This window comes from Rhinolophus ferrumequinum, chromosome 8 (assembly GCF_004115265.2).
Source record: "Rhinolophus ferrumequinum isolate MPI-CBG mRhiFer1 chromosome 8, mRhiFer1_v1.p, whole genome shotgun sequence".
In the NCBI taxonomy this organism is placed as follows: domain Eukaryota; kingdom Metazoa; phylum Chordata; class Mammalia; order Chiroptera; family Rhinolophidae; genus Rhinolophus; species Rhinolophus ferrumequinum.
The window spans coordinates 60,545,353-60,571,320 of NC_046291.1; the positions used below are offsets into that span (position 1 = coordinate 60,545,353).

A 25,968-nucleotide genomic window follows, 5' to 3' on the forward strand; every position below is an offset into this window, starting at 1 on the left:
CAACAGCCACTTTTGGATGCAGAAATAAAAACAATAGTTACCGTAGGCTGGTAGTCTACTATATGCCAGGTATCTTTTTATCTGCTTTATATATTAATGTCATCTAATTCCCACAACAGCTCTCTGAGGCACGTGATATTATTGTGACCCCTTACTATTTATTAACAGCCTACCTAACATTTCCAAGATCACACCAAAATGTGAACATGAATACTAACTGTAACCAAGAAAGGAAGACATTTTCACTCTGCTGCATTCCTCTGTTCCCCCTTGGATCATGGATCCTTATCCGGTGGGGAGAATCCCTCTATGGTGCTAGCAATGTGTATGGCCACCCTCTACCATGCCGAGGGCAAGGTCAGCAGCAGCAGCAAAAGGAACGCTGCAGTGGCCACAGGTAACCTTGTCAGCCACAGTGTGTCTCTGACCCTGCCCCCATCCTGACATAGTATCACCTAGTCTACCGCAAAAGAGATTCTGATTCTCAAGGTTTGGAGAAAGGTCTGGGAGTCTGTATATTAAAGCAAATAATCCCATTCAGGAACCACACAGGGGACTCTGCTAAGGAAAGAACCACACAGGGCCCTCTGCTGAGGAACCAACATGGTAAGTGTAGGTTGGCTTGTGTACGAATGTGCGGAGGGAGCATTCCCAGGAAGAGCTTACATGAGTCCAAATTTCCTGCCAGATGGAATGGAAGGCACAGGAGGCCCTTAGAACCATGGTTTCTTCTTTCCAATTTGCTTATTACTAATTTCTCCTCCCAGATATGTAAGAACAACGACCTCTTTCCTGGTGAGACTGCCATATTCTCTTTGTATGTTTTCCCAGTGGGAATAAAAAGAGAGATGGGAAGAGGAGTAAAAAGAGAGATGGTTGCGTTTCCAACCACTTTGTACAGTATAAGAGATGAATGGCTATGGGAAGTGATTACACCATGCCCATTAGAGGTGTTAGATACTTCTCCACCCTAGGAAAACTGCAGAGGACATCTCCTTCAAGGCTTGTGCCTATTCAGGCAAAGATGTTTTGAAATGCAGGATACATTAAATTACTGTGATTCCCCTTCACTTTAAAAGGCACTGGCACCAGAAAAATAGAGTAGATTTGATGTCAATATGTAAAGTAGTCATTTTACATGGAGTAGTACATTCTGAGAAATACAATCTCAATATTTGAACTTTTCTTTTCTTTTTTTTTCTAGAATTAGCATTGGACGCTATCCTCCAAGTAAGAAGTGCATTACTTGCCATCTAAGACAAGAAAGGTGCCAGTATTACACAGCAAGTTTCAGTGACTACTCCAAGTATTATGCCCTCGTCTGCTATGGTAGGTAATGGACTTAACACAACCTCTGCCACCTCACTGCCACTGTTGTCACCCTTGTCACCACCACCTGATCGACCCTTAACTACAGATTATTGAGCATTTGTTATATGTGAGGATCTTATCTACGTTATCTTATCTAATGCTACGGAAAAACACGAAAGGAAGGCATTATTGTTGCCATTTTTTGCAGCTGAGAAAACAAAGCAACTTGCAAAAGGTCCTCACTGATGGTAAGCATTAGATGGGAGCTCTGTTCACTGCAAATCCCGAGCCCTCACCCACCACGTGCCATAGCACCATCGGGTTGTGTGCAAACACTATGTGCCCGCTATCACAGTAGGACTTCACCAATATCATAAAGAGAAGCATTCTTTGATAAAATGGTTGCTGGATTTTGGCCTGTTTTCCCAGACAAATGTCAAACTCCTACAGCCAGAGTAAAGAACAACAGCCTAGAAACCCGAGCTCTTCCCTTGGAGGTCAGTAATTCTCTGTACTGTACTTTCAATGGCAGTGGAAAATGAACTTTTGTTACCTAGTATGTCTTTTCTAAATTTGTGCAACATAATAAGTATTCATTCATATATTTAAAAAGTCATAAATAATAAAATAAACAAAACATTTCCAAGTAGTTTAGGCCACGTGTACATTTACTGAATAATTTCTGTCCAAATAATTTTATTTTATGCATAACATTTTATACCTTGAATATGTGACAAGCAATAAAAAAAAAGGTGAAATTAGGCAATCAGTAGATCCATGAAATGTGCTGGGGTTTCCTTAGTCATTATGGAGAGTTAGAAAACAGACTGGGAAATATCTACTTCTTCATTCTCTTCCTGTCCCTCCAGTTAATCCTAGTGGGGGACAGAAAATAGAGGAGGCTATGAAGAAAACATGTCCCTCTCCTGTTTCTGGTATGAACTCCCCATGTGGGGGGTAGGTGACTCAGAGAACAAATGGAATCTGACTGGTTGAGATTCTTGCCCAGTCGTAGAGAACCCTGAGGTTCTCTTTGCTTCCCAGAAGGGAAGCCACCCTGACAGGCCACTTCCCTCACCCCGATCACATGGCTTCAGAACCTGAGCCCCAGCTCATTTGACTACATGGAAATTAATAAGCTTTTAACCCAAATGCTCCCTTCAAGAAGTCAGTTTGATACTGCACCTTCACAAAATGTTTGGTCAATCGTATCTTTGAAAAGTCAAGAGATTGTTGTTCGCCACCATATGTGTGGTTATAGCACGTAAAGGTATACATTAACGTCCCTCTCAAGTTATATACAACATTTTTCAACCCAAGCTATGTATTCATGCAACATATATTGAAAGTTTACATGCCAGGCATATAGTGTCACTGAACTAACTGCACTGAGTCATCTGTTTGTCTATCTTTCTCTCCTGAAGGCAGAGCCTGCTTTCTTTTAATCCTTATATTCATAAGGCCAAGAAGAATGGCCAATGCATAATAAGCAGTGAATGCCTGCTGAATAAACATAAGTGTTAGAAAGATCAAAGCATTTCTGCCTTTGGCAAAGTCTACCCAAAAGCTCATTCTTATGCTGATATATTTACTGATAAAGACATCAGTGAGTGACCTTACGCATACATATATACATTTATATCTATATGCGTTCTACATTTAACCCTTTTTGAAAACACTACGTCACTTTTTATATCTCTTTGTCTTCTTAATATTTGCGGAAGCCTGAGTGCCCACTGAAAAGATAACGAAGCAAAGACTAAGCTCTCATCAAAAGTTGGTGGAAGAGTCCTTTCTAGAACTTGAATTGCCTGACTTTTCCACACTCACTCTTGCTCGGCAGTATGGTAATTTCCCATTTAGCAAAAAATATACTGTGTGGGAAGCATCACATCGTCTGGTGTTTTTGAAGCTCCAGTAAAATGAGTCACTGCGCCATCATAAGAAAAACCTTGAAATCTTTCCCTTTAGGATTAAGAGTAAAGCCTCATTATGTAACTTCAAATTTTCCAAGAGAGATGATGAGTAAATCCCAGATAATAGGATTAAAATAGGTAAAATCACATATATGATGTTGATGGAACAAAAACAATGCAAAGGAAGAAGTCTAGACAATCAATGCTTATGCCACGAGGATCACACCATCAGGCCATTTGTGTCAAGGGCACTCAGCCATTAGTTTGTCTCATAGTTTGGGCAAAAAAGACATGCCAGTTGTCACTTCTGGAACTGCATACCCATGAAAATTCCATAAGGTGCATGCTGATTGACTAAAGTCAAGAAATTCAGATATATGTCTCATTTCCTTACATCCTGACCAAAAATATAATGTGTGCTTGTTCCTTTTAATAACTTGGAAGAAAAGCTGAACAAAATGAAAATCTCTGAAATTAAATTCTATAAAATTCTGAAGCTCCACACAATAAAGAACTGCTGGTTTTTGAGGGATGCTAATAAATAATATCCCTTCTCCTTACTCCCAAGTTACACTGAGGCATCAGGAAGGAAATCAAAATATTAGCTTTATTACCTGTAAGGGTTAGTTGGAAAATGTGGCTAAGGTGTGGAACTTCCTAATATTGCACCCCAGAATTCTAGTTATTCACACAAATATGGGTACAACTGGACAACCATTGGCTACCCCTATGGGGTCTGGCACTGTCACACATAGAGCACTCAGGGACAGATCAAAGCATGTTCTCTGCAGGCAGAAAGATGCCAGAAACAAGGCAGAAGATAGAGTTACTTATTCCTAGGTCATTTCCCCTCTGCTGGCTTGAGACAAAGGATGCTACTCTAATGACTCTCCCTCCACAAAGAAGGAAGCAAACTTCGGAAGTTCAAATGCACCGCTACCCCTAACCGCCATGTTCATTGCTTTTAACTCATTGATTGCCTGAGCAAATCATCCTTTCAAAGTGTATTTCCAGGTATTATTTAATCTATAGTTCATGAAAGTGATACGTAGCTTTGAGTCATTCATAGATCTTGTTAAAATGGCTAGTTTCTGCACAGAGAACCTGAATTCCATGTTGGAGTATATGGTGGACACTGTTGTGCCACCCAAACCTTCCAACTTCAGGACTGAATCACTCATTTCACCAGCTACTGAGAGTTCTGGTGGCCGACAGCTCACAGCTGAGCCCACCCCCAACCTGCAGGGATTGCTCTCATCCCAGGATATAGCCACTGGCTGCTCCATTCTGGGGTGTACAACCCAGCCCTATTATCCCATTTGAGACAACTCTGCAGGCCATCCAGCTCCAGAGCTTCTTGTGGGGTTGGTTGAGGTCTCCTTTCTGACAGTACTGAAGACCACCTTCCCTTGTTGCCCCAACTTTCTTCTCCTCTCCCACAGGTGCACATTCTAATACCACCCCCAGATAAATGTCTAGCTCACAAAACTTCTCCTGGGTCTGTTTCCTAAGGAATGTGACATTCCACAGCATGTTTGAACGGGCAATGCATTCTATATAACTTTATTTCTTCATGTATTAATTACTTTTTAAAAATGCTGTATTCTACCCACCAAAATAAACTGAACGATGAAGTCAAACTGAAAATACAATCTGCACACTATTGAAAGTTACTGATAATAAAGACACAGACAAAACTGGCCAATACAGCGTGACATCTTCCCAGAAGGCCATATACCTCTGCAGCTTCTGGGGTCCTTTTGTGTAATTAGAGCCAAAATATTGAGCACCACTATTGGAAAAGTACACAGGCAACTAACTCTTTCACATCTGGTTTTTGACGGGGCTCTGCTCTCATGTGTTGCTTAAATGTAACTTAAAGGTGATGTTTACTTCTCTAGGGGAAAAATAGCTGCAGAATTAAAAGATGTACTTGAACTTGAAACTAATTACAAATTAAGTGTTATTTTAAAACTAAGCCATATTTTTGTTTTCCCCTTGTGCCCAGGCCCAGGCCTCCCCATTTCCACCCTTCATGATGGCCACACCGATCAAGGTACTCTCTCTGCCATGCTGTTGTCTTGTCTGCAGAAATCCTGAACCCTCAGTGACACTACACTAGAGGGAGCAAGACAGTTTCCCCACACCAACATGGGGAAGTGTCATGGAATCCTGTCATCTTACAACTTATTATTACACAGATTTGGACAGTTTTTGAGTGAAACCTGATCATAGGAAATTTAATAATTATTTACGGTATGAACCTGGCATAACACAGATGAGTTTTATCAGAGGGATTAATCCTATCTTTCCTAATCAGCTTTATGAAAAGCACAGAAGCTTAGAACTGGAAGGAAACAGGATATTTAGTACAACCTCCCTCCCAAATAAAAATTCCTGTTTTTTCTTTTTGTTTTGTTTCGTTTTTTCTAACATCTCAAACTGGAGACAGATTTCAGCCATAACTCCAGTTCAAAGCAGTGGATAACTACCACACTAGCTTTTCTCTTTTAACAGCAACATTATACTGTTGCCACCTATGAATGCCCTGAAATTTGGATACTCTTTCCATTCTCAACTGCTATCAAGATAGTCCTCGTCCATCCCGTATTTGTGATATTGGTTAAAAATATTTGTTCACGGATCAACGATAATCGTTTTTGCTCTCAACAGGGTTATCCAAGTGTATAATTGCCCTGAAACTCTTCCTGAGGTTCTTCATTATCTTTTGATGTACTATTAAAAAATGTTATAGGGTTGAAAGTTGATGGTGACTAGAGGGACTTCAGCACTCATGCCTGCAATCATCCCTGGACAGCTTTGGTGACAAGTCAGGAGACTGCTTTGGGATTAGTTTGGCAGCCAGCTCAATGGCTCAAGGATAGGTGAAAATAGGTACTGAGGAAAAACAGCGTCAGTTCAGGAGCTCTGGACAAGGACAGGCACTGTGATAATGGGACTCTGAAGTTAGTTTCATTTTGAAGGTTTGGGTTTTGGGGTTTTTTTGTTTTTGTGTTTTGTTTTTTGTTTGTTTGTTTTTACTTTGTGTCTAATAATGAAGTACTTTTAAGAATAAGCAGATTATATTTCTCAGTTTGGTTCATCTCAATCTTCAGAACCTAAAGCAGTTCTACCCTCAAATCTATGACTTTTTGTTTTAATGGAAAACCACCGTAAATATCTAATTCCCATTTTACTGTGACTGCAAAATAAAGGTCAGTTTCTCTTTTCCCGGACACCAATTTCTGTAGGCTTTACAAAGCTTTATTACCTCACCCAATACTTACAAATAGGTACAGTGCTCATGTCACTCTCACATGTGTACTATGTATTTATGTTTTATAATTTGCCAAATAGAATGCAAATTCTTTTAGAGCACAGTTCTACAAACTTGTCTAATGATAAAATTATCCGGAGATGTTTACTATAAATACTCTGAGACCCTTCCCAGAAATTTCATTTAAGTGGATCTTAGATTGGGTTGGGAAACTGTATTTTTAATAAATTCTTAGATAAGGTTTGGAGCTACCTTTTAGAGTAGATGCTATGTCTCCCATTTATTAATAGTTTTCACCCATTTTTCCATTGCATTTGGTGGCAGAAAACTTCATTCAATAGATCTTGGTTAGGAACCTATCACATTAAATCAGACAATGCTGTATAATAGATTCTTAAAATGACCTGATACTGGGTCAGATATGCTCCCTGTCCTCAAGGAAACTATAGATCAACGAGGAATGCAAATGTGTGAATACGCAGTTACAATACAGTGGGGTAACGTATTAAGATAAAGTAAAGAGAGCACAGAAAGCACATAAACAGGGCATATCATCTGAGTTTTGGGATTAGGAAATGTTTCCCAGTAAAAGTTACATCAAACCGGTGACTTATAAATATGACGGAGAGATTGGTGCTGCTTGTCTGGATGGCTGGTCAAGGGGAATGATAGTGGTGCTTTTTACTGAAAAGGGAGATTCACAGTGGAGAGAACATTTTGAAGGAGATGATGAATTTTGTTTCAAATGTTGAGTTTGAGGTACCGATATGAATATCCAAGTGGAGCCACCTGGAGTGACATAGTTTTCAATCTGGATGTTGGAGGATCAGTTTGGACTGAAGATGATGATTAAGAAGTCACTGATTTATGAACATTAATGACATGGTTACTAAGGGCATGGAAGTGGATGAGACAGCAGAGTGGGAAAAATTAGTGTGGGTGGGGGTAGTGGAGAGTGAGCCTAAAATAAAACTGTGTGGCACACCAACACGAAAAATGGAAAGAGAAAAGTGAACTTGCAAAGGAGACCAAAAGGGAACAGAAGGGGGAGGATAACCTTGAAAGGATGGTGTTGTGAAAGGCAGGGCAGGAGAGGACCTGTGTCGAGTGCTACAGAGAGTGATTCATGAGACCTGCACGAAATCAATGAACTTAGCAAAGGGGAGAATAGCACTGGTTTGGTCAGAGTCCTTTCAGTGGAACAGTGGAAATGGAAGCCAGATTGAAGTAAATGTATGCCTGCATAGATAGTAGAGGAAAAGAAACAGTATTTTCAATAGGTCTGACTGACTAGAGAGGAAAGAGATGAAATGATGTCTGGAAGGGATTGATAAAGGTTTAACTTTGTTTTTCAAAGCTGATGAATATTTGGGCATGGTTAAGTGCTGATGGAAGAAATTAGGAGACCAAAAGGGGTTGAAGACATAAAGGAGGCAGATCCTGAGAAGTTGGGAAAAGATGGAGTCCAGAGCCAGATGAGGGGATTATTCTCTGGTATTGTGATGCAAGAGAATGAAGAATTGTTGTAATTATATGAAAGAAGTAATTATATGAAAGTTTGAAGATATTGCAGAAAACAGTACAACAACTTTAGATTCTCTGCAAAGTGGGGTAAGATCATTTGAAAATAACAAACAGTACTTGAATCAGATGCCAGAGAAACTCAGAAGAATTGGCACTTGACATTGAGGACCCCACTGAGGCTTAGTTGCATAGGGCACAGAAGGTGTTCGTTAAAATTACCCAACTGATTGAATGACCTCATTTGTCAGCTCTTCTACAGATTCTTTACATAATTTAATTAATGAGCAATATATTGTGTTACTATGATCTAAACAAAAATCTCATGCATGAGCCATCATTCTTACCACTTGGTTTCACCATAATAAAGTGTGTAAATACATATAGAACACATACTACATGTCAGGTTCTAGATACTGAATGTGCTGAGTACTGAGTATACGATGATGGTGAAACAAACTAAAAGATGCAGGCTGGACTGCAGCATTCCTCTGCCAGGTTACAGACCTTCAAAGCAAAGTCACCTAGAAAAACCCAGTTGCCACCCCTCCCTCTCCTCGCAGCACTGTGCACTTCTATTTTGCTCCAAGTGACGGAAAAATTGCCCACTTATCTATCATTCGTAAAAATGCAACCCTGGACTATACAAACATTAGTAAGCTTTTAAATTAAATTTAGCATTTCATTAAGTCATGAATCAGAAAAGTTCAATAACTAAGAATGGAATGGGGAAGGAATCAAAGTCAAACCAACATGGCAACAACACTTGTGAATTGTCTCTGACTTCCAGTACCTGTTGGTAAAATGATGAAAATAATGACAACTAAACATGCACACTCTGTGTGCATGTTCCACACAGAATTCCCTTTATCCATGACAGCTCCACATACAGAATCCACATAAGGACAATGAAGGGCTGTAAATACATAGAATTGTGTATTACTTCTATTTATGTATGTATGTATTTATGTGTGTGTGTGTGTGTGTGTGTGTGTGTATGTATGTATGTATGTATGTATTTTGGATTTTCTCTTTTAAGATGACACAAGTATGTCTCCTGATGGATCATCCAAAGTTAAAATGAAATTTATTATGTATCTTATACAACTTATACCAAAACAAATATATTTTGTTCTAAGATAAATATACCATGCTGGAGCAAAATACCATGAATATATGAAAACTGAGAGTTACAGGGGAAGTGGTTTGGCAAACTTAGTGTAGTTACAAGTACTCCTCTAGTTCCCTATCTTCAAGGACCGCTTTTTTAAAAGGCACAAGAACAAGAAGTCCACAGCTTGTCTATTGTAGAAACCTCCGTATTTCAGAAATTATTTAGACTCCTTTTTAAAAAGTAAAGCTACACACTGTACATTATATGTGAAAGTCTAACTTTTACAAGAAGATGCCCAGTATCAATTCCAGTTCAAAATAAAGCTTACAAAAAGCCCTCTATTACTAGAAATGTATTTGCATACACCACCGATCTACAGCGTCAGGAGATGAACGGATTTGTTCAGTTTCAAAGATTGAAACATAACTAAGCTCAAATATAAACCGCAGTTTTTTAAGAATATCTTTAAGAAAGAAAGAGATTATAGTGTGCCTCTATTGTTGTTGTTTTAGTAAGATGTATACCTAGCTTGAGAAAGAATTTGAAGAAATAAGATGCACAGTAATTCAATACAAAAAAAAAAGGGAAAAATACACTATATTAATCAGGTACAACAGGAAAATGTTAAGAAAGAAATAGATATTAAAATATCACAGAAATGTATTTGAATTCACACACTGAAAATTTTAAAACAAACTTTATAACTACATAAATAATTATTGTAAATTTGAGTTTTCAGAAACCGATTTTACTTCTACTATTTTTTTTTGTGAATGATAAAATAAAAATAATAATGTCACTCGTCATGACTTTACGTTAAAAAAGAGAAGTTGGAGATGGGAAAATATGGCTTAATAAAACACTTTTGTTTCTGTGATTCTGCTCAAAATGTGTTTTGATCCTGCAAGGATCAGCTTAAGAGATAATGACTGCTGTCCTTCATAATATCTGTTTTAAAGCCTGGATTAAAAATGTGCTTGCCAGTATGAAATTCTTTAAACAATACTTATAGATTTTCAGTTTCATCTGTATTAAAGCCAAATGAATTTTTAGAAAGAAATTTTCTTATTGATTTGCTACTAATTAAAAATGAACATTTTATGTTTTTAAGAAATTAAAATCCTGGAAGAAAACAAGGAACTGGAAAATGCATTGAAAAATATCCAGCTGCCTAAAGAAGAAATAAAGAAACTTGAAGTGGATGAAATTAGTAAGATCTTTTAAAAACTTCTCTTTTATAGGCATGAAGTTGAATACTTGTGTTGCTTTTTGAAAAAAAACGATAGGGTAAATATTATAGTACAAATCCTACAATGTTACAGGATCTTAATTAAAACAATCTTACTGTAACAATAGAGTTTCACTAAATATCTTTAATAACTTTGTGAATAGAGTTGATCTTATAGTTTCCTATAGCTCCATTTCAAGTCTGATACTTTCTAAAAAGAGCTTGTCTAATTTTAATTTTAGAATATGCTTCTAGGAAACAATAATTCAAGATTTCCAAAATCTTTTAACTTAGACAAAAATGTGTAATAAAAATCAATTTAAAACATATTCTTGGTTCTTAACAGTTTACTAGTTATAAATTGATTTTATGTTATATATTCTTATTAAAGAAAAGAAATACTGCTATGAGTATAGTGGAATAAAGATTTTTCTTCTTTTTTTTTTTTCTAAGCTTTATGGTACAAGATGATTCTTCCTCCCCAATTTGACAGATCAAAGAAGTATCCCTTGCTAATTCAAGTGTACGTAATGTTTTCTTTGGGGTGAAAGGTGTTTACTGAAAATATATTGAATTAAGTACACATTTATGAGATAGAATGAACCATTCTCCTTAGTAAATTTCCTACTGATGCTGTTTTTATATATTCATCAACTAATCAGAGTAAATAAAATATGGCTATTTAAAATAGATTGAGGAAATTTTGAGATTTTAGATGGACTGGCTTGCATTTGCTGTGTTGAATTCCCTTTGTATGGCAAATTGCCGAATGTGTCAGAATACCTTTGAGATAAATTGCAGCCAAAAAAAAAATGTATTGTAAATCATCTTAACGTCTTATGTAATTGAGTTAGAAAGAAATAAGGGAATGGAATACATTTAGTGGAATCACACCCAAAATCAGTGCTGACCTACACACAATTTGCTTAAAACACCATGCATTTTTTTAGTATATCTTATGTCTGCTTTTAGCAAGTGGCAGGTGGCAGAAATGACGAAAAACCCACACATATTCCTTGAAATGCCAACCCTAGATGTATCCGTTTTGGGGAATGGGAGAGGCTGTGTCCCAAAACAACTTCCTTGTAATAAACCTCTGGGAAAAGCCTGGTCCCCTCTTGATTTTGAGCCAGTTCTAATGCCACTGTTATAGAAATTTTATCATACAAATGTACTGGGAAATACTAAAGGCAATTCTTGGCCATGATGGGAAGTTGAATTTTACAAAAGAATCAGAGATTCCATATTTTCTTTTTTTTGTCTTTAGGTATGGTGGTCCCAGCAGTCAGAGTGTAAGGTCTGTATTTGCTATTAGTTGGATATCTTATCTTGCAAGTAAGGAAGGGATAGTCATTGCCTTGGTGGATGGTCGAGGAACAGCTTTTCAAGGTGACAAACACCTGTATGCAGTATATCGAAAGCTGGGTGTTTATGAAGTTGAGGACCAGATCACAGCTGTCAGGTGAGCACCTTTGCATTCAAACAGAAATTGACATGCAACAAAATCACACAACCACTTTTGGGTTTCTCGTCCTTAATGACTTAATTCTTTTTGTCTCTTTTTAGAATGTCTATTTTTCTAACTTCATCTAAATCTATCATTAATCTTAAAAGGATATTTGTGCCCAATATGAGAAAAAAATATTCATGGAAAGAGCTAATAAATGCGTGGAAAACTGATTTACAGTGATAAATGACAAAGACTCTTTGGATGTTTCAGTCTTTGTAATACCCTTTCATTTACTAACATGGCTTACAATTACCAAAAAAAAAAAAAAAAAAAAAAAAATTATAACTCTAGGGATGGTATTTAGGAAACCAAACAGCTGAATTTGCTCAAGCATTGTGGGTTTTACCTTGAGCCTTAGAAATGGTTCAAGGTTTCATTAGCACTGTATACTCATAGATGTTAAGCATTTATTTGTAATTAAACTAGCTGTGAAGCTTGGCTATGTTAGCATGAAAGTGTTTCCCTATTTTCATTTGACAAAAAACAATTATTTTATGTAATATAAATTACATTATGAAAATATTTAGAGGAAAGACAGATTCAAAATCTGAGTTCTTCCCAACTACATTCTCCATCACAATTTATAGCTCAATCATCTTTTCCTAAACCAAAAAGTTCATAGTCACCAAAATAATTGCTTTTTTGAAAACACTATTCAGGACTTTTCAGGATTTTCCTGTAATTGTTGGGTTTCTGTTATGTGAGTAGATGAAGTTAGAGAATAGTAGTTTATAAATGTAAAAGCTAACTCTGGCTAATTACACTCTTAGTCATGGATGTGTATGTGTGAGTGACAGCTAAATGTCAAACATTGTTTCACAGCAAAGAGCAATTTAGAAAATTCAGTGGTACATTTTTTTCTATCGTCTTAATGTCATTAATAGTTACTGATTTCCATGCAGTGTGTACAACACATATTGTGTTTCACAACTAGGAGCCAGGCCCAGACAACACTTTTCTGTATTTTTTGTCTCTAATCAAAGCAAAAGTTTAGCCTCACAGTAACTATTTTTAAAAATAGAAAAGTAATCATAGTCTGTATGTTTTCAATTTTTTCTTCCATTCTGTGAACCGTAATATAAATGCACACAAAAAAATATCTGATTAAAAAATCCGTTTGAATAAAATCTGACAAATCAATAAGCAGATTATCAAATAACACTGCACAATCTGTAGGCATCATTCACACCTAACTTGTGGGAAATTTCATCTTTCTTACTGATCCAGACTTTTGACCTTTCCACTAGTAACATGTTTGGGAGAGTCTTCTGCCTGAGGGAGACACATAGAAGAGATAGTTCAAAGAAACACTCCCCCATGAGATCAGTTTCTCATACAAAGACTGTGCTGCACCTTTTTGGAAGTGTTGAAACAATTGTCAGCATTACAGACTTAATCATTTAAGGATTTTTTTTTTTGACACTGTAGTCACATCTATTTGTATTTAAACCATGCAATAAACACCAAGGGCATGTAATCCTGGGACTACATCAAAAGACAGAGATATACATTATGCCTCATTTGTAATTCAGTTACATCTTTTCCAAAATCCATAGAGCTAAAAAGTGGTTTGCTTTGGCATTGGTTAAAAAAACTACCTCATCATCATCATTTCGTCATCACAACTTAACAATAACAACAAAATACGGCAATATGATATTGCAATACTCTGTATAAAATTGTGCGGTTTACAATCTCTACTCTCAATGTATTTACAATCTTTGTAAAGTGGATAACCCACCTGCACTCTGAAGGGACAGCACTGCTGTTCAATAAAACTTCCAGTAAACACCCTAGCGAACAAGGGGTGGCTACATGGCCCACACAAAACACATATGCAACAGTGAAGATGCCAGTTGAGGCTGGCCTTGGCTTTGCTTGAAACCATTATTCTGCAAAAGTGAAGGGGAAGTCTTAGAACCCCGTGCTTTGAGAAAACAAAAGCTAAAAAGAATACATTTATAATGATCATCCTGGGAGTAATTCAATTACATCTCCCTAAGAAGTGTTTTAGGACTTTGTGTAGTGAACACAGAGAATGTATTATAGAATTGTACACTTGAAACTTATATAATCTTATTAACCAAAGTCACCCAAATAAATTTAATAAAATTTTTTTAAAGGGGTACATTTTGGGAATCAGACACTAAATATCTGACCTAGGGAATTAGGATTGTAATTCCTCTGTAGTACCTCTTAAATTACCTCCCCTAAAAGAATGAAATTTGTCCCCTTGAATCTCTTATAAAAAATGCAATCTGGCTACATTTTTTACATGCCAAAAGAAAATCATATGTACATGTTTGGAAACAACAGTAAATACTAGGTTAATAAATAGATTCAAACAAAGGAAAGCAGAAAAAACAATAAAAAGAAGCCACACAATTTCACAACTTATGACTATACAAAAGAAATGTTTCAAAGGAGATGCTTGTGAGGTCAAAGAATAAGTGAAACTAGGACCTGCTTTCTTTGGGCTTCTCTGCAAGTGGTACGTATGTGAGACCAATGCAACTCTAGTAGTTATAGGGTCAACTCATTTGGGGTATATTTAGCATTTTTGACATTCCCACAATTTTGAAATTTTATATAACTTGAGGGTTAGTGGTGAGGAAGAATTATATGAGAAAAAATATATATCACATCATACATGGTATCAATAAGAACATCTCCAAAATAGAATAATAAATGATCACTAGGATTCTAAGTTGACCTTTGATCTAGGGCCATTTTTATGAGAGAAAAGTTGTAAAGTTCAGTCCAGCATCTAAAATGAGAAAAACATGCTTTTCCATTTCTTACTAATATTTTGTTGATTTAACCACATTATCAACAGTATTTCTGATAACCCTCCTGGAAGCTCTACCGAATTTGGAGGTAAATTTTATAGAGCCTTGTTTGTCTCAAAGTGCTCAGGTTATCTAGGTAACCTTTAACCTAGTCCTGCCACATTAAGTGTTAATGTTTCATTTCCATGTTAACTATTGCACTATCACTTCCTGTAAATGTCATCATTTCAGAATAAACCTAGGAAGGGCGCTGTTAAGAATTTCCTGTTCCCATGTATCACCTGTTATTTGCTTTTACCCCAGATACAAGGCAATATGATTGCTAGTTTCTGGGGGATCATAAAAATCACGATTGATTTTATGGCTCAGAACTGTCTTCAAGCACTAGCGGCAAGCTTACTTTTATTAACAATAAAAAGGGAACCTTTTCTTCTTTCATTTGGTTTTTGAAGTTTGTGTACGAATTGCTGAAATGCCACACAATTTGCTGCACATTTTCTCTGCTTTGCCATGAACGGCATCCACACAGGTAGCAACTTTCCATGTGCTACTGCATTTCTTCCTTGTAGACTCCTCAATGTTCCTCAGAATCAGTGTGGGGTAAGCTGTGACTGATTGGACTTCTTCCCATCTGTTTGTCCCATGCATTTTCCCAACTTCTGTATAAATCAGAAACATTCACATCAAATCAACGGAATGAGCAAAATGGTTGCTGTGGAATCCCTTTAAGAAACTGTCTTTTAACTAATAAACATCACGCGGTCCTGCTTCCAGGACAAATCAGAAAGAGCATTAATATAACTGAAGGGAATAAAAAAACTGTATTTTTCCGGAGCCTTGTGTGTCATTTTTGTCTCCTCCCTTCCTTCCTGTTACTGTTGTATGCAGGCCTCTACAATGGCTTCCAGTTTGGTTTTGTCTTCTACTGCTTCTGTTTGTCTTAGCGTTTCTTGCATTTTTATCAAACCTTTTCAAAAATAAATCACAATGACTCTAAAATACCAGCCTTCAAAGGAGCATGGACTAAATTAGCCTAAAACACTCTTGTTTTGTACCAACTTTGCGAAGTTACACTCCTGAGGGCTTCCGATGACTTTTTAAAGGTTGCCCTTCAGTGTGGCCTCTTGCTCCTAAAGAGAGATTTATTTTCCAAATAGTTTTCAAATGGAGACTCTTCTGTGATTGTTGAATCATATCTGTATTCTAAAAGAAACATATAATTGTTCGTACCATGATATATTGAGCATAACTGAATATGAAATCGGAGAGGCATAGATGTTTTTCCATGGATGGATGTGATCAAAAATGAGATGGTGATTATCATTTAACATCTAAGTAAACAAGGTCATGAGAAATTAATAAAATTTAAAACAGCAACAACAAAAGCCTTTCAAAAGCTGGGGATTTGGGAATTTGGCCCTAGTCATGGTGCTATTACTTCTCATCTTTCTATGAGCCTGTGTCTTGAGCTGTCTTGGTCCCAAGAAACTCACCCACACAATTAGGATAGGAGACCTTCCAGCCCAGCAAAGCACTATTCAATAGATATATAGTAGAGTCTAAAGGATCCTTTTATCCTTTGCAGAAAACATGATAATATTCTTTTAATTATTTGTAAATGTAGTGTGATTATGCATGTGTTTAAACAAAGAAAATACAGCATTTCTATTAAATCTTTGGATTAAATATGCTTGTGTAATGAAGTAAATGTCATGTGTACACACTTAAAATTCTAAAAATTTGTTTTTTACTTTAGAAAATTCATAGAAATGGGTTTCATTGATGAAAAAAGAATAGCCATATGGGGCTGGGTGAGTTGTTTTATATGTTTTATATCTGTTATTCATTTCAGCAATCATCATTTTCTAAATTGTTCGCTTATAAGGTTTCTCATGAAATGTTAATGTTGCAATATAATTTAATCTGTCATTGGAAACAGTCAATTTGGATAATCTGGGATTTAAAGTGATGGCTATAAGTGTTTCTTTTTTTCTATCATTTAGTTTCTTTTATAGCAAATTAACTCATAATTGATATTTTCACTTAATTTTTTTTGTATTAGATTATAGTATACTGAACTGAACCTTATTCATCAAAGGTTTAATTTCCTTTGTTATTTTAGAGTTAATATATATCTTTATATTTCATGATTTCATTTTTTATGAAAAGCTAAGTTAAAGTTTGAAATTGCAGAAACTTTCAGAGTATAAATTCCCTAGTACGTAGACTATTTCAATCATATGTTAACTGTTTGGATTTTTTTTTTTTTTTTTTTGAGGAGGGAATCAATTTTGTTTAATTTTTGAGCAGACCTAATGTTAATTTGTGCTAACTAAAAAGAGGTCTTATTTAGTTTCTTAGTTTTAGTTCATGGAGATAATTTCCCATGTTTGAGGAACTGTGCAGGTCTTCAAAATACACATTAAAAGGAAGTAGCAAAAGGTATCAGTCATGGGCAATAAAAATCACTGGAAAGTTTAGAGAAATACTGGAAAGGATTTAGATTTGCCCATTATAAATTATGATAATTACCCTTCAAGAAAGATTTCCTGTTTCAATTTTTGGTCTGAATTTGTACATTTGCAAGTCAATTTGCAGCCATTTGTGCTTGGGTTGTTTTTCTTGGCTCTTGTCTCTGAGGGCAGTCTGCACAAGACGGAGGGAATGAAACCCAATATTGAAGGGAATCTGCAGGATTCAGCTCAACTCTCAGCTCAGTGACCAGATGAAGAGCTGTTAGGAATTTGTGGAAAGTTGTTACTTCAAGCCATTTGGTCCTTCCTAAAACTATCAAATAATAAATATCTAAAACAGAATGGAATTTAAAGGGTAGAAAGAAAATGTTTTATAGTGAAATATTTCAGATAAGACTTTTCCTACAATCCCTTTTTATGAAAGTTCCTAAAGTAAATCCTTGAAAGATTCAAATTTCAAGCTGAACACTTACATATAAGCATTAACATTTCTCTTAGAGATTTTTACTTTGCTTTTACTGCAGGCTTTGAAATAACAATAAAGTGGAACTTTTTAATTTCATTTTTAGAACATTCTAAGTATTAGTTTGGTAGAGAACCACCTAAGTGGGATGATTTAAGGAACCTACTCATCACCCAAAAATACATCTATATCAGTCTGAATTTTTTCAATAAGAGATTCTCACCATGTTTATACAATTGCTTCTGGAAGAATAGTATATTAGGCCCCCATTATTGTTTACTTTCCAACATGGTGGTGATTGCCAGGTAAACCCTGAGAGCATGTATGGGAGAAGAAAATAACAAATGAACCCTAATGGATACAACACTTAAGCAGCCCCTATATCAGCAGAAGGACCCAGAAGGTCCTGAAGGAAAAAGACTTTAATACTGTCCTGTTTTTATCAGTTCTTTAAGACCAACCCCTATTTATTAATCCATTCATCTTATCATTGGCTCATTCATTCTTTCATCCATGTACAAAATTTTCATCCATGTACAACTAGGTTTTATATTAGGTTCTTTAGGAGATGAAAAGATGGGTAAGTTGTCACCCTGGACCTCTAGCAGAGAAAACAGACAGCAAAAAAAAGGAATTTCTCATGAAATGTTCTAAGTGCTAAGAGAGATGTTACTTGTAGAGAGCACCAGGGAGAACAATGGTTAATTCTGTCTGTGGGAGCTAAGGGGAGATTCAGAAATGAGGTAGCATTTGAGCTTGGTGAAGAGAGGTTAAGTAAAGGGCAGTCCAGGCAGAGTGAAGACAACATTGCCCAGGTCCTGAGGTAACAAAGAGGATGGCATGGGGGGAGACTTTGAGTTGATGAAGAATGTCAAATTTCAGAAGTATAAGCCTATGGTGAAGAAGGTGTAGGAAATGAGTCTGGATAGGTAGGTATCCAGGTAACAAGAGTCCTTTTAGGCCATAAAGGAGAGTGGGCTCTATCCATGGCTCTGTGACACGTTTCTCTTCTCATTTTTCTATGTCTCTATAATCATTACATTCCATTTACTCTTTAAATATCAGTGTTTTTCTGGGTCTGGCCTTGGCTCTCATTCCTCCTCATTTCCTTGGGGAAACCCACGTGGTTTCAAGGCTATTGATGGCTGCCAGATCTCTGCCACTAGCCCCAATCTCTCTTCAGAGCTCCACCTTTCAAATGCTTCCTGATCACCTCTTCCAAATGTCTTACAGGGGCCTCAGGCTTAACTTGCACAAGCTAGGCTTGTCACAGTTTACTTTAAAACACGTCCTCATCTATGTTAAGAACCTCACCACACACCTAGTCACCCAAGGTAGTAAGTTCAGAGCTATTTTCAACTTCCTCTGCTCCCTGATTCCAACATTCTGTCGGTTAATACATTCTGTCAATTCTACCTTCAAACATCGAAATCCATTTTATCATCCCCATTGACATTGCCATAGTTCAAGGTTCTTCATATGTAATTTTGACCATAGTTTCTCAAACTTTTGCTTGTATAAGCATCACATGGAGAACTTGTAAGAACACCATTTCCAGGGCCCTATCACCCAGGATTCTGAGTCAATGTTCCAGGGTGGGGCCCAAAGGTTTGCATTTCTAGCAAGATCCCAAATAATGTGGATTCTTTTGGTCCATGGACCACACAGGTTGGGTAGTACCTGTTTAACTATTCCGATTGCCTCTTAACTAGCCTCACTGCTTTGGCTTTACAAGCTCCAATGTTCTGAAGATATTGTTTCAGAACTCTGTTCTTACCAAGTTGCTTTTCTGCTAATATATTTTATAGGGCTACACATTAATCTCAAACTAATGCCCAAATGTATTATCTTGCAAACGTACCCTTGGCAATCTAGTTGTAACCTAGTTTTCCAGTCTCATCTCTCTCTACTTTTCCCCATACCTTATGAATAATTTGACTGCTGTCGGTGCTTCCTTGTTCCCATGATTTTGTAAATCCTGTTCCCCGAATCTGCAATGTCCATTCTCTTCATCTACTCCCTACCTCTTTCTCACTCCACAATGCAAAATTCCTACTTGTTCTTTAAGACCTAACTCAGATATGACCTTTTTTTGTGCTCCTATAGCTCTTTATACTGCTCTTGCAGGAATTACAATGTTTTATCTTGTCTATCTGTTGGTTTCTCCCACAAGAATGTAAGCTCATCAAGGGAATGAATGGACTTTGCCTTTTTTTAAAACTTTGTTTCTCAAATGTTGAACACAATACTTGGCCATCTCACACATCTATGATGTTTAAACTGAATCTAACCCTATAAGTTAATAATCCCCCAAATGTGTTCTATTGGTGCCAGGAAATTTTTCAAGAAAATGTTCTCTAGTCTAATAATTTGGTATATCATAAATTTTACATGATAGTATATACAGGCTCAATGAAGGAATAGTAAAGAATCCTGTTAAATGTTTTTACAGTAAATTTAATACAGTACTACCAAAATGTATTTTGAGTCCATGGATAACTCTTTGAGAAGTGCTTTGGAAGTCAATAGGGAATGGAATTGGTGTCTTAGAAAGATACTCTTTGCTGCTGAGTAGGGGAGGGAGTGGGCCAAAGATCTAGAAGAGCAGAAATACTGGCAACAAATACCAAGGGAATGAATTTAGGCACTGAAATAGGTGAGCAGAAGTCATAGCTCTGAGTGCTCCTTTATAATATAATAAGCAGGGACCTATGGGAAACTGGAGATAGGAAAGAAGAAGATATCGAAAATGACCATGAAGGTTATTCAGCAATTATTGTGTTCCATATCAGGGAAGAAAGTATCTGTTTCCATGAAGTGTTAGACACATTAGTAGTCTGAGAAATACATTATAGCTAACCACACATTTTTTATGGTCAATAAGCCGCCAATCCTACATTTCCCTCCATTATCCATATTAAGAAGGGGAGAGCAGGCATTTTTATCTTACCTTTTCATTTTTCTAGCTCACACACCAAAATTTAGTAGCCCTGTTTTTAGCAGCTTGTTAGATATCCACTGTGCACCTAGCACTATGCTGAGTGTTTGTTATGACAATGGTTCTTAACCAGGCAATTTTTTCCCTCAGAGGACGTTGGCAATGTCTGGGGACATTTTCGGTTGTTACAACTGGGGGAGTACTACTGGCATCTAGCAGGTAGAGGCCAGAGATGCTGTTAAATATTCCACAGTACCCCCCCCAAAAAAAGAACTATCCAGCCCAAAATATCAATAGCACTGAGGTTGCAAAACCCTGGTTTATGGGAAGTAAAATTGAAGCAATTATTTTCTGACAATTGAAGAGCAGTGGGGGTTTTGCCTAAATTATTAGAATAACAACCTCATTAATGGGCTTTGCTTTGTTAATATAGGCCTAGCCAGGTGGTGTTGAATAAGCATTAGTTCATGATTTAATCTTAGTTCCTTTCTCTTCCAGTGACTAATTATAAGCAATTTGAATTGCCATGTGTGATCAACTATGTAAAAGTAGGACAAATGCACCTCTAATGAGACTATATTAGACTCAAAACTTAAAGTTCTCCAAAGAGGTTGCTCTAGTAGAGGGATGAAGAGGGTATGGCAGAGGTTGCAGAGTTAGGTGTCCTGTGGTTGGATCCCAGCTCTTCTGCTTACTGACTTTGCAAATACTCTAAGTTTACTCTAAGCCTCAATTTCCTCATCATGAAATTTAACCGTAATTTCCTCACTAAGTCACTATGAGGGGTTAGATGAGTTAATAAGAAAGCCATATGTTAAACAAATATTTATGCTATTGTTACTGTGTTCAGGTCATATTTTCAGTGCTGGGGATACATTTGTGAATGAAACATAAAAATCTTTTATATTTATGGCTTTGGGAATGGTTGGGAGAAAGACAATAAGCAAGATAAGTAAAATGTTTAGGGTGTTAAATAATGATAAGCACCATGAGAAAATCAAAACAAGAAAGGAAAATGGTGCAGGGTTGGTGGAATTTTTGATGAGAAGGACAGGTGAGATTTTTTTTTGAATTCAGACTTGAAATGAGGAGAAAGTAACCTATACTGATTTCTGGGGAAAGAGCAATCTAGGCAGAGGGTAGAGGTATTGCAAATATCCTGAGGCTAGACATGCTTGGAGAGTTCAAAGAAGATCAGGATGGCCAATGAGCAAGTCAGAGGTGTGAGGTAGAAGAAGGATAACATGTTGCATGGGACCGCAGAGACCTTTGCAATAACCTTGGACATGCAAACACTAGCTCCTTATTATTACTGCCTGTAGGTAAAATGTTCCAAAGTGCATTATAGCTCACATAAGAGTTTTCTATAAACCCCTCAAAATTCTGTGCCCTTCTAAAAATGTTTTTAAAGATATCCTTCATTTAAGCAAAATGGCAAAGCGTCTAAGTGCAAAGGACAAAATTCTAGAATTCTCATGGCCAATCTGCTCCGTGGGTTCTTTTCTTGCGGCAGCCACCCACTCTGCCTTGGAGCCCCACCCAAGGGAGAGCAGAAAAAAGTTAACTCGGGTGCTTTTTTTCCCTCTGGGTTTCTACAATAGGAATAGCTTTTCTAAGCTTCCTGAGTATTTAAAGTACACTTCCCTTTGTTGTGCAGCTGCTCCAGCAGTGTTGTTCTTACAAATTCTCAGGGAGAGTTTGTATCCATCCTGAAAACATGAAAATTTTATTTAGACAAAGCCCTATTATCTAATCACTGAGTGGTTACAGATTAATAATTCCTAAGATTTTGAACAGAAATGTTTAAAAATGCTCTCAATTTCAAATCTCACTCTGTGCTATTTCATTTTCTGGAGCATAGAAGAGAAGGAGGATCCAGTATTATTATTTGCAGTGAACACACTTTTCCAATAAAACCATAAATAATAAGAATTTTTCTAAAGGACTCAAGCTTCCTCTATTCTCATTTGAACCTAAAATTAAGAAGAAAGGAAAGATCTTCTGTTTCAGTAATAGTTGTTGCTAACATATTTATCAGAACAAATTATTTTGACGTTATAGGTGAAAGTTTGAAACTGACAGAGAATTTTCACTTACTAAAATGATTTTGAAACCCAAATGTTTCTTCTGTTTCTAAAATGTATTTTTCCTCTATCAAAAAAACGTTTTCGTTTTCCTCCAAGTATAACAAAAAGAGTTCATGGTATAATAATCCAAGCTGCCTCTTTTATTCTGTGTTTTGGGGCCAAGGTCCTCAATAAAATTCCCCAGAGCTGGAAACATAAAACTGTAAACCAGTTAGAGAATTCTTCCTTTAACTGTTGAATTCAGCAAGATCGTTTAACTTATTCCCCCATTTCCTATATTTCATGGATTAAGAATAGACCCCTGCCACTGACCTGCTGCCATCACCATTTCTGTCTGTCTGTCTCTCTTGCTCTGTTGAGCTCTCATTCCCACTCTCACTCTTTCACTCTCTTTAAAGACTGACTTTTCTGTTCCAAAGGGTGATATGATTTCTCCTCACTTGAGGGAATTGATTCCCACAATTTTGTGGTAATAAGATTTTAAAAACAGGACTCACATTTAGTTGGAGAGTCGCACTGTCCCCTTATCATTTATGGGGCTGCCCCAATGTTAGGGCAAGAATAGACACAGAATCACTTCCTAATCTAGCACACACACTCTGGGAAGTTTACGTCCCAGAACACAGCTTAATCCATGTTCCCAGGAGAAGCACCTCTCTCCCAGCATGTTTATACAGGCCAAATATGCCTTCCAGGGAAAGAGGCAGCCTTATTGTGATGCTCCGTCCCTGCCTTCATTTTTAGGAAAAGTTTCAGATTTCCAAGTGACATGGGCAGGCATCTCCTTTTGCTACTAAGGTCACATTTCTGAATTACCTATCGATCCTAGAGGAAGAAAACTGGTGAAAGCTAAACCTACCCTTGATTCTGCAATTTGTATTCCCTTTTGTATTTCTTTGTTTTTTCATTCAATTTGTGGGATGGTATGTAATTTTTTAGACACCAATGGCTTTTCCTCCTTTGAGCTGCTTTGCCAGAAATCTTTAAAACACAATATGTAGCACTGCATTATACACAAACCCTGGCCATGTCTTAAACTATCGAGAAGGTTTTTATGTCCTTCCCTTGATGTTCTGTTATGAAAATAAGTAAATACACAGATACAAGTTCTGCCTCACAGGACTTTTGCAAACTGTTGGAAGTAGTTTGCATTTACATTTTGGGAATAATCTCCTTTTTTTGGTACGTTTCTTTCAAGTAAAATCCTGTTTTTGCTCTAACAAGGTCCTGGTTGAAAAAATATAGAGGAGAAAAAAAAAAAGAGAATTTTTTGCTGAAAAATTGCAGTTATATCCATGTCTTAAACTGTTCCTACCATGTTCTGATCAGCACACCATGTGTTTATACTTTACTGGGAGTGGAATTACTATTATGTCTGATGGAGCTTGCTGCCAAGGGTGCAAGGTAGACATTTAATCTACCCTGTGTCCCCCATCTCCCATCAGCACTTATAGTGAATCAAGTTGCTGTAAAAATATGGAGAAGACGTATTAAGGTAAATGTGAGACTAACTCGTAACAATGTCTCTACAGTCCTACGGAGGTTATGTTTCATCGCTGGCCCTTGCATCCGGAACTGGTCTCTTTAAATGTGGGATAGCAGTAGCTCCAGTCTCCAGCTGGGAATATTACGGTATGGAAACATTTCATAAATGTTGCTGTGAAAACATTTAACACATAATTACTTTATATTTGAGGTTGCTAGGAAAACAAATCATGCAGTAAAATTCACCCCAGAATCAGTGGGGAAAATATAATCTATAAACGAGTTTATTTATATGATTCATTACAATCATGTTGTAACAATCAAAGAAATCTTAAGAGTGAGGAAGGATTTTTCCAGAATCCAATATATCTTATTCTCTCCAGAACCCCTGCTGAACCAAACCTTTAAAAATCAGAGCTAACTCTGTGTTTTTGCAGGTACAATTTTGCAGCACACCTGGCTTTTAAACACATCTTATGCAAAGTCAGACCTAGGCCAAGTAATTCGCCTCCACACCACAGTTTGTAGCTGCCAGATCCATTGCTCCAGAGATCGAAGAATAAAAAAATTTGTTGGAGACGTACAGTTCCCCTGGCTGCCTATTTCTTATGACTAGCATCGATGCAGGATGATTATTTGGAATTAACTATAAAAATTGTACAAAAATTAGCTTTCATCAGATCCTCTTCGCTTTCCCTTTTGGGGAGTAGAAACGAGACAATTGTGACTTGTAGGGCATCTTTATTCAGGAAAAAAAAAAAAGTTTATGTATGCTAGGGGAGGAGCATTTGGGGGATATATTTCATCCCAGATTAAGACACCAGTGAAATTAATACAGGTGGCTGCATTTGTGATTTCTTTTAAAATAGAATGAGGTCATTCCACAGGGTCATTCCTATCTCAACATTCCTTCAACTGAAGTGCTTTGGGTAGAAATGAAAAAGCTACAAATCAACGCTTTCTAATGATTGTTGCTCCCATTTCCATAATCTCCTTCTCCATTACTTTTCTAACCCTACTGAGGCAAATTGCAGAGCAAATGACTTGGGTGGAGCATTACAGTAAAGGAAAGCAAAGACCTTCCTCAGCAGCTGCATGGGGAAGAATTGAGGAGGAGTTATCAATCTAGAGGGTCTCCTTGGTTAACGAGATGATACATATTATATGCAAATAACCTATTCTTATATATTTTATAGCATCTATCTACACAGAGCGATTCATGGGTCTCCCAACAAAGGATGATAATCTCGAGCACTATAAAGTAAGCATGTTCTGTTCTATTTAGGTCATTAATTTATCTCAAATGTGCAAAATAATTTTAAAGCAGTCATGCAACTTTTTTTTTTTTTTGGGGGGGGGACTTTTGCTAGGTTCCCAAGCAAATATGATGATCTTTTGTTAGCTGTAAAACACCTCACTAGAAACGAACTTACTCCTGTTGGATTTTATTCTCTCTTTTTCCTTCCTTCTTCCCACCCCCAAACCCTACACAGCTTGAGCGGGCATCATTTATGCCTAAGGTCTCACTCATATGTAACATATGACACAAAAACTTTCGGTTTTTCAAACTAAGAATCAGATGGAAGTAATGCAAATGATGAAGAAAATGTGTTGCTTTGACTCTTAAATATTTATCAACCAAAGCAATACATAATTTCAGTATTGGTGCTAAGTCCATTACACAATGATTTAGCTAGTGTTCTATTAGAACTTGCAGCAACTAAAATGTTAATTTTTCCTCTTTTCCAGAATTCAACTGTGATGGCAAGAGCAGAATATTTCAGAAATGTAGACTATCTTCTCATCCACGGAACAGCAGATGGTGAGGTTTAAGCAAGACTCTTACACATAAAAA

At 36.8% G+C, this 25,968-nt stretch overlaps 1 protein-coding gene across 2 annotated transcripts in view; it reads left to right on the forward strand.

The window, feature by feature from the left end:
- Window positions 1-25,968, forward strand: part of FAP (fibroblast activation protein alpha) — a 70,962-nt gene that overhangs the window by 42,855 nt on the left and 2,139 nt on the right. For both annotated transcript variants that reach the window (XM_033112008.1, XM_033112009.1), the window contains 9 exons: window positions 1,205-1,329; window positions 5,236-5,283; window positions 10,251-10,349; window positions 10,821-10,890; window positions 11,635-11,829; window positions 16,423-16,477; window positions 24,161-24,260; window positions 25,310-25,374; window positions 25,863-25,935. In XM_033112008.1, the coding sequence (XP_032967899.1) occupies window positions 1,205-1,329; window positions 5,236-5,283; window positions 10,251-10,349; window positions 10,821-10,890; window positions 11,635-11,829; window positions 16,423-16,477; window positions 24,161-24,260; window positions 25,310-25,374; window positions 25,863-25,935 (830 nt within the window). The remainder of the gene's footprint in view (window positions 1-1,204; window positions 1,330-5,235; window positions 5,284-10,250; window positions 10,350-10,820; window positions 10,891-11,634; window positions 11,830-16,422; window positions 16,478-24,160; window positions 24,261-25,309; window positions 25,375-25,862; window positions 25,936-25,968) is intronic.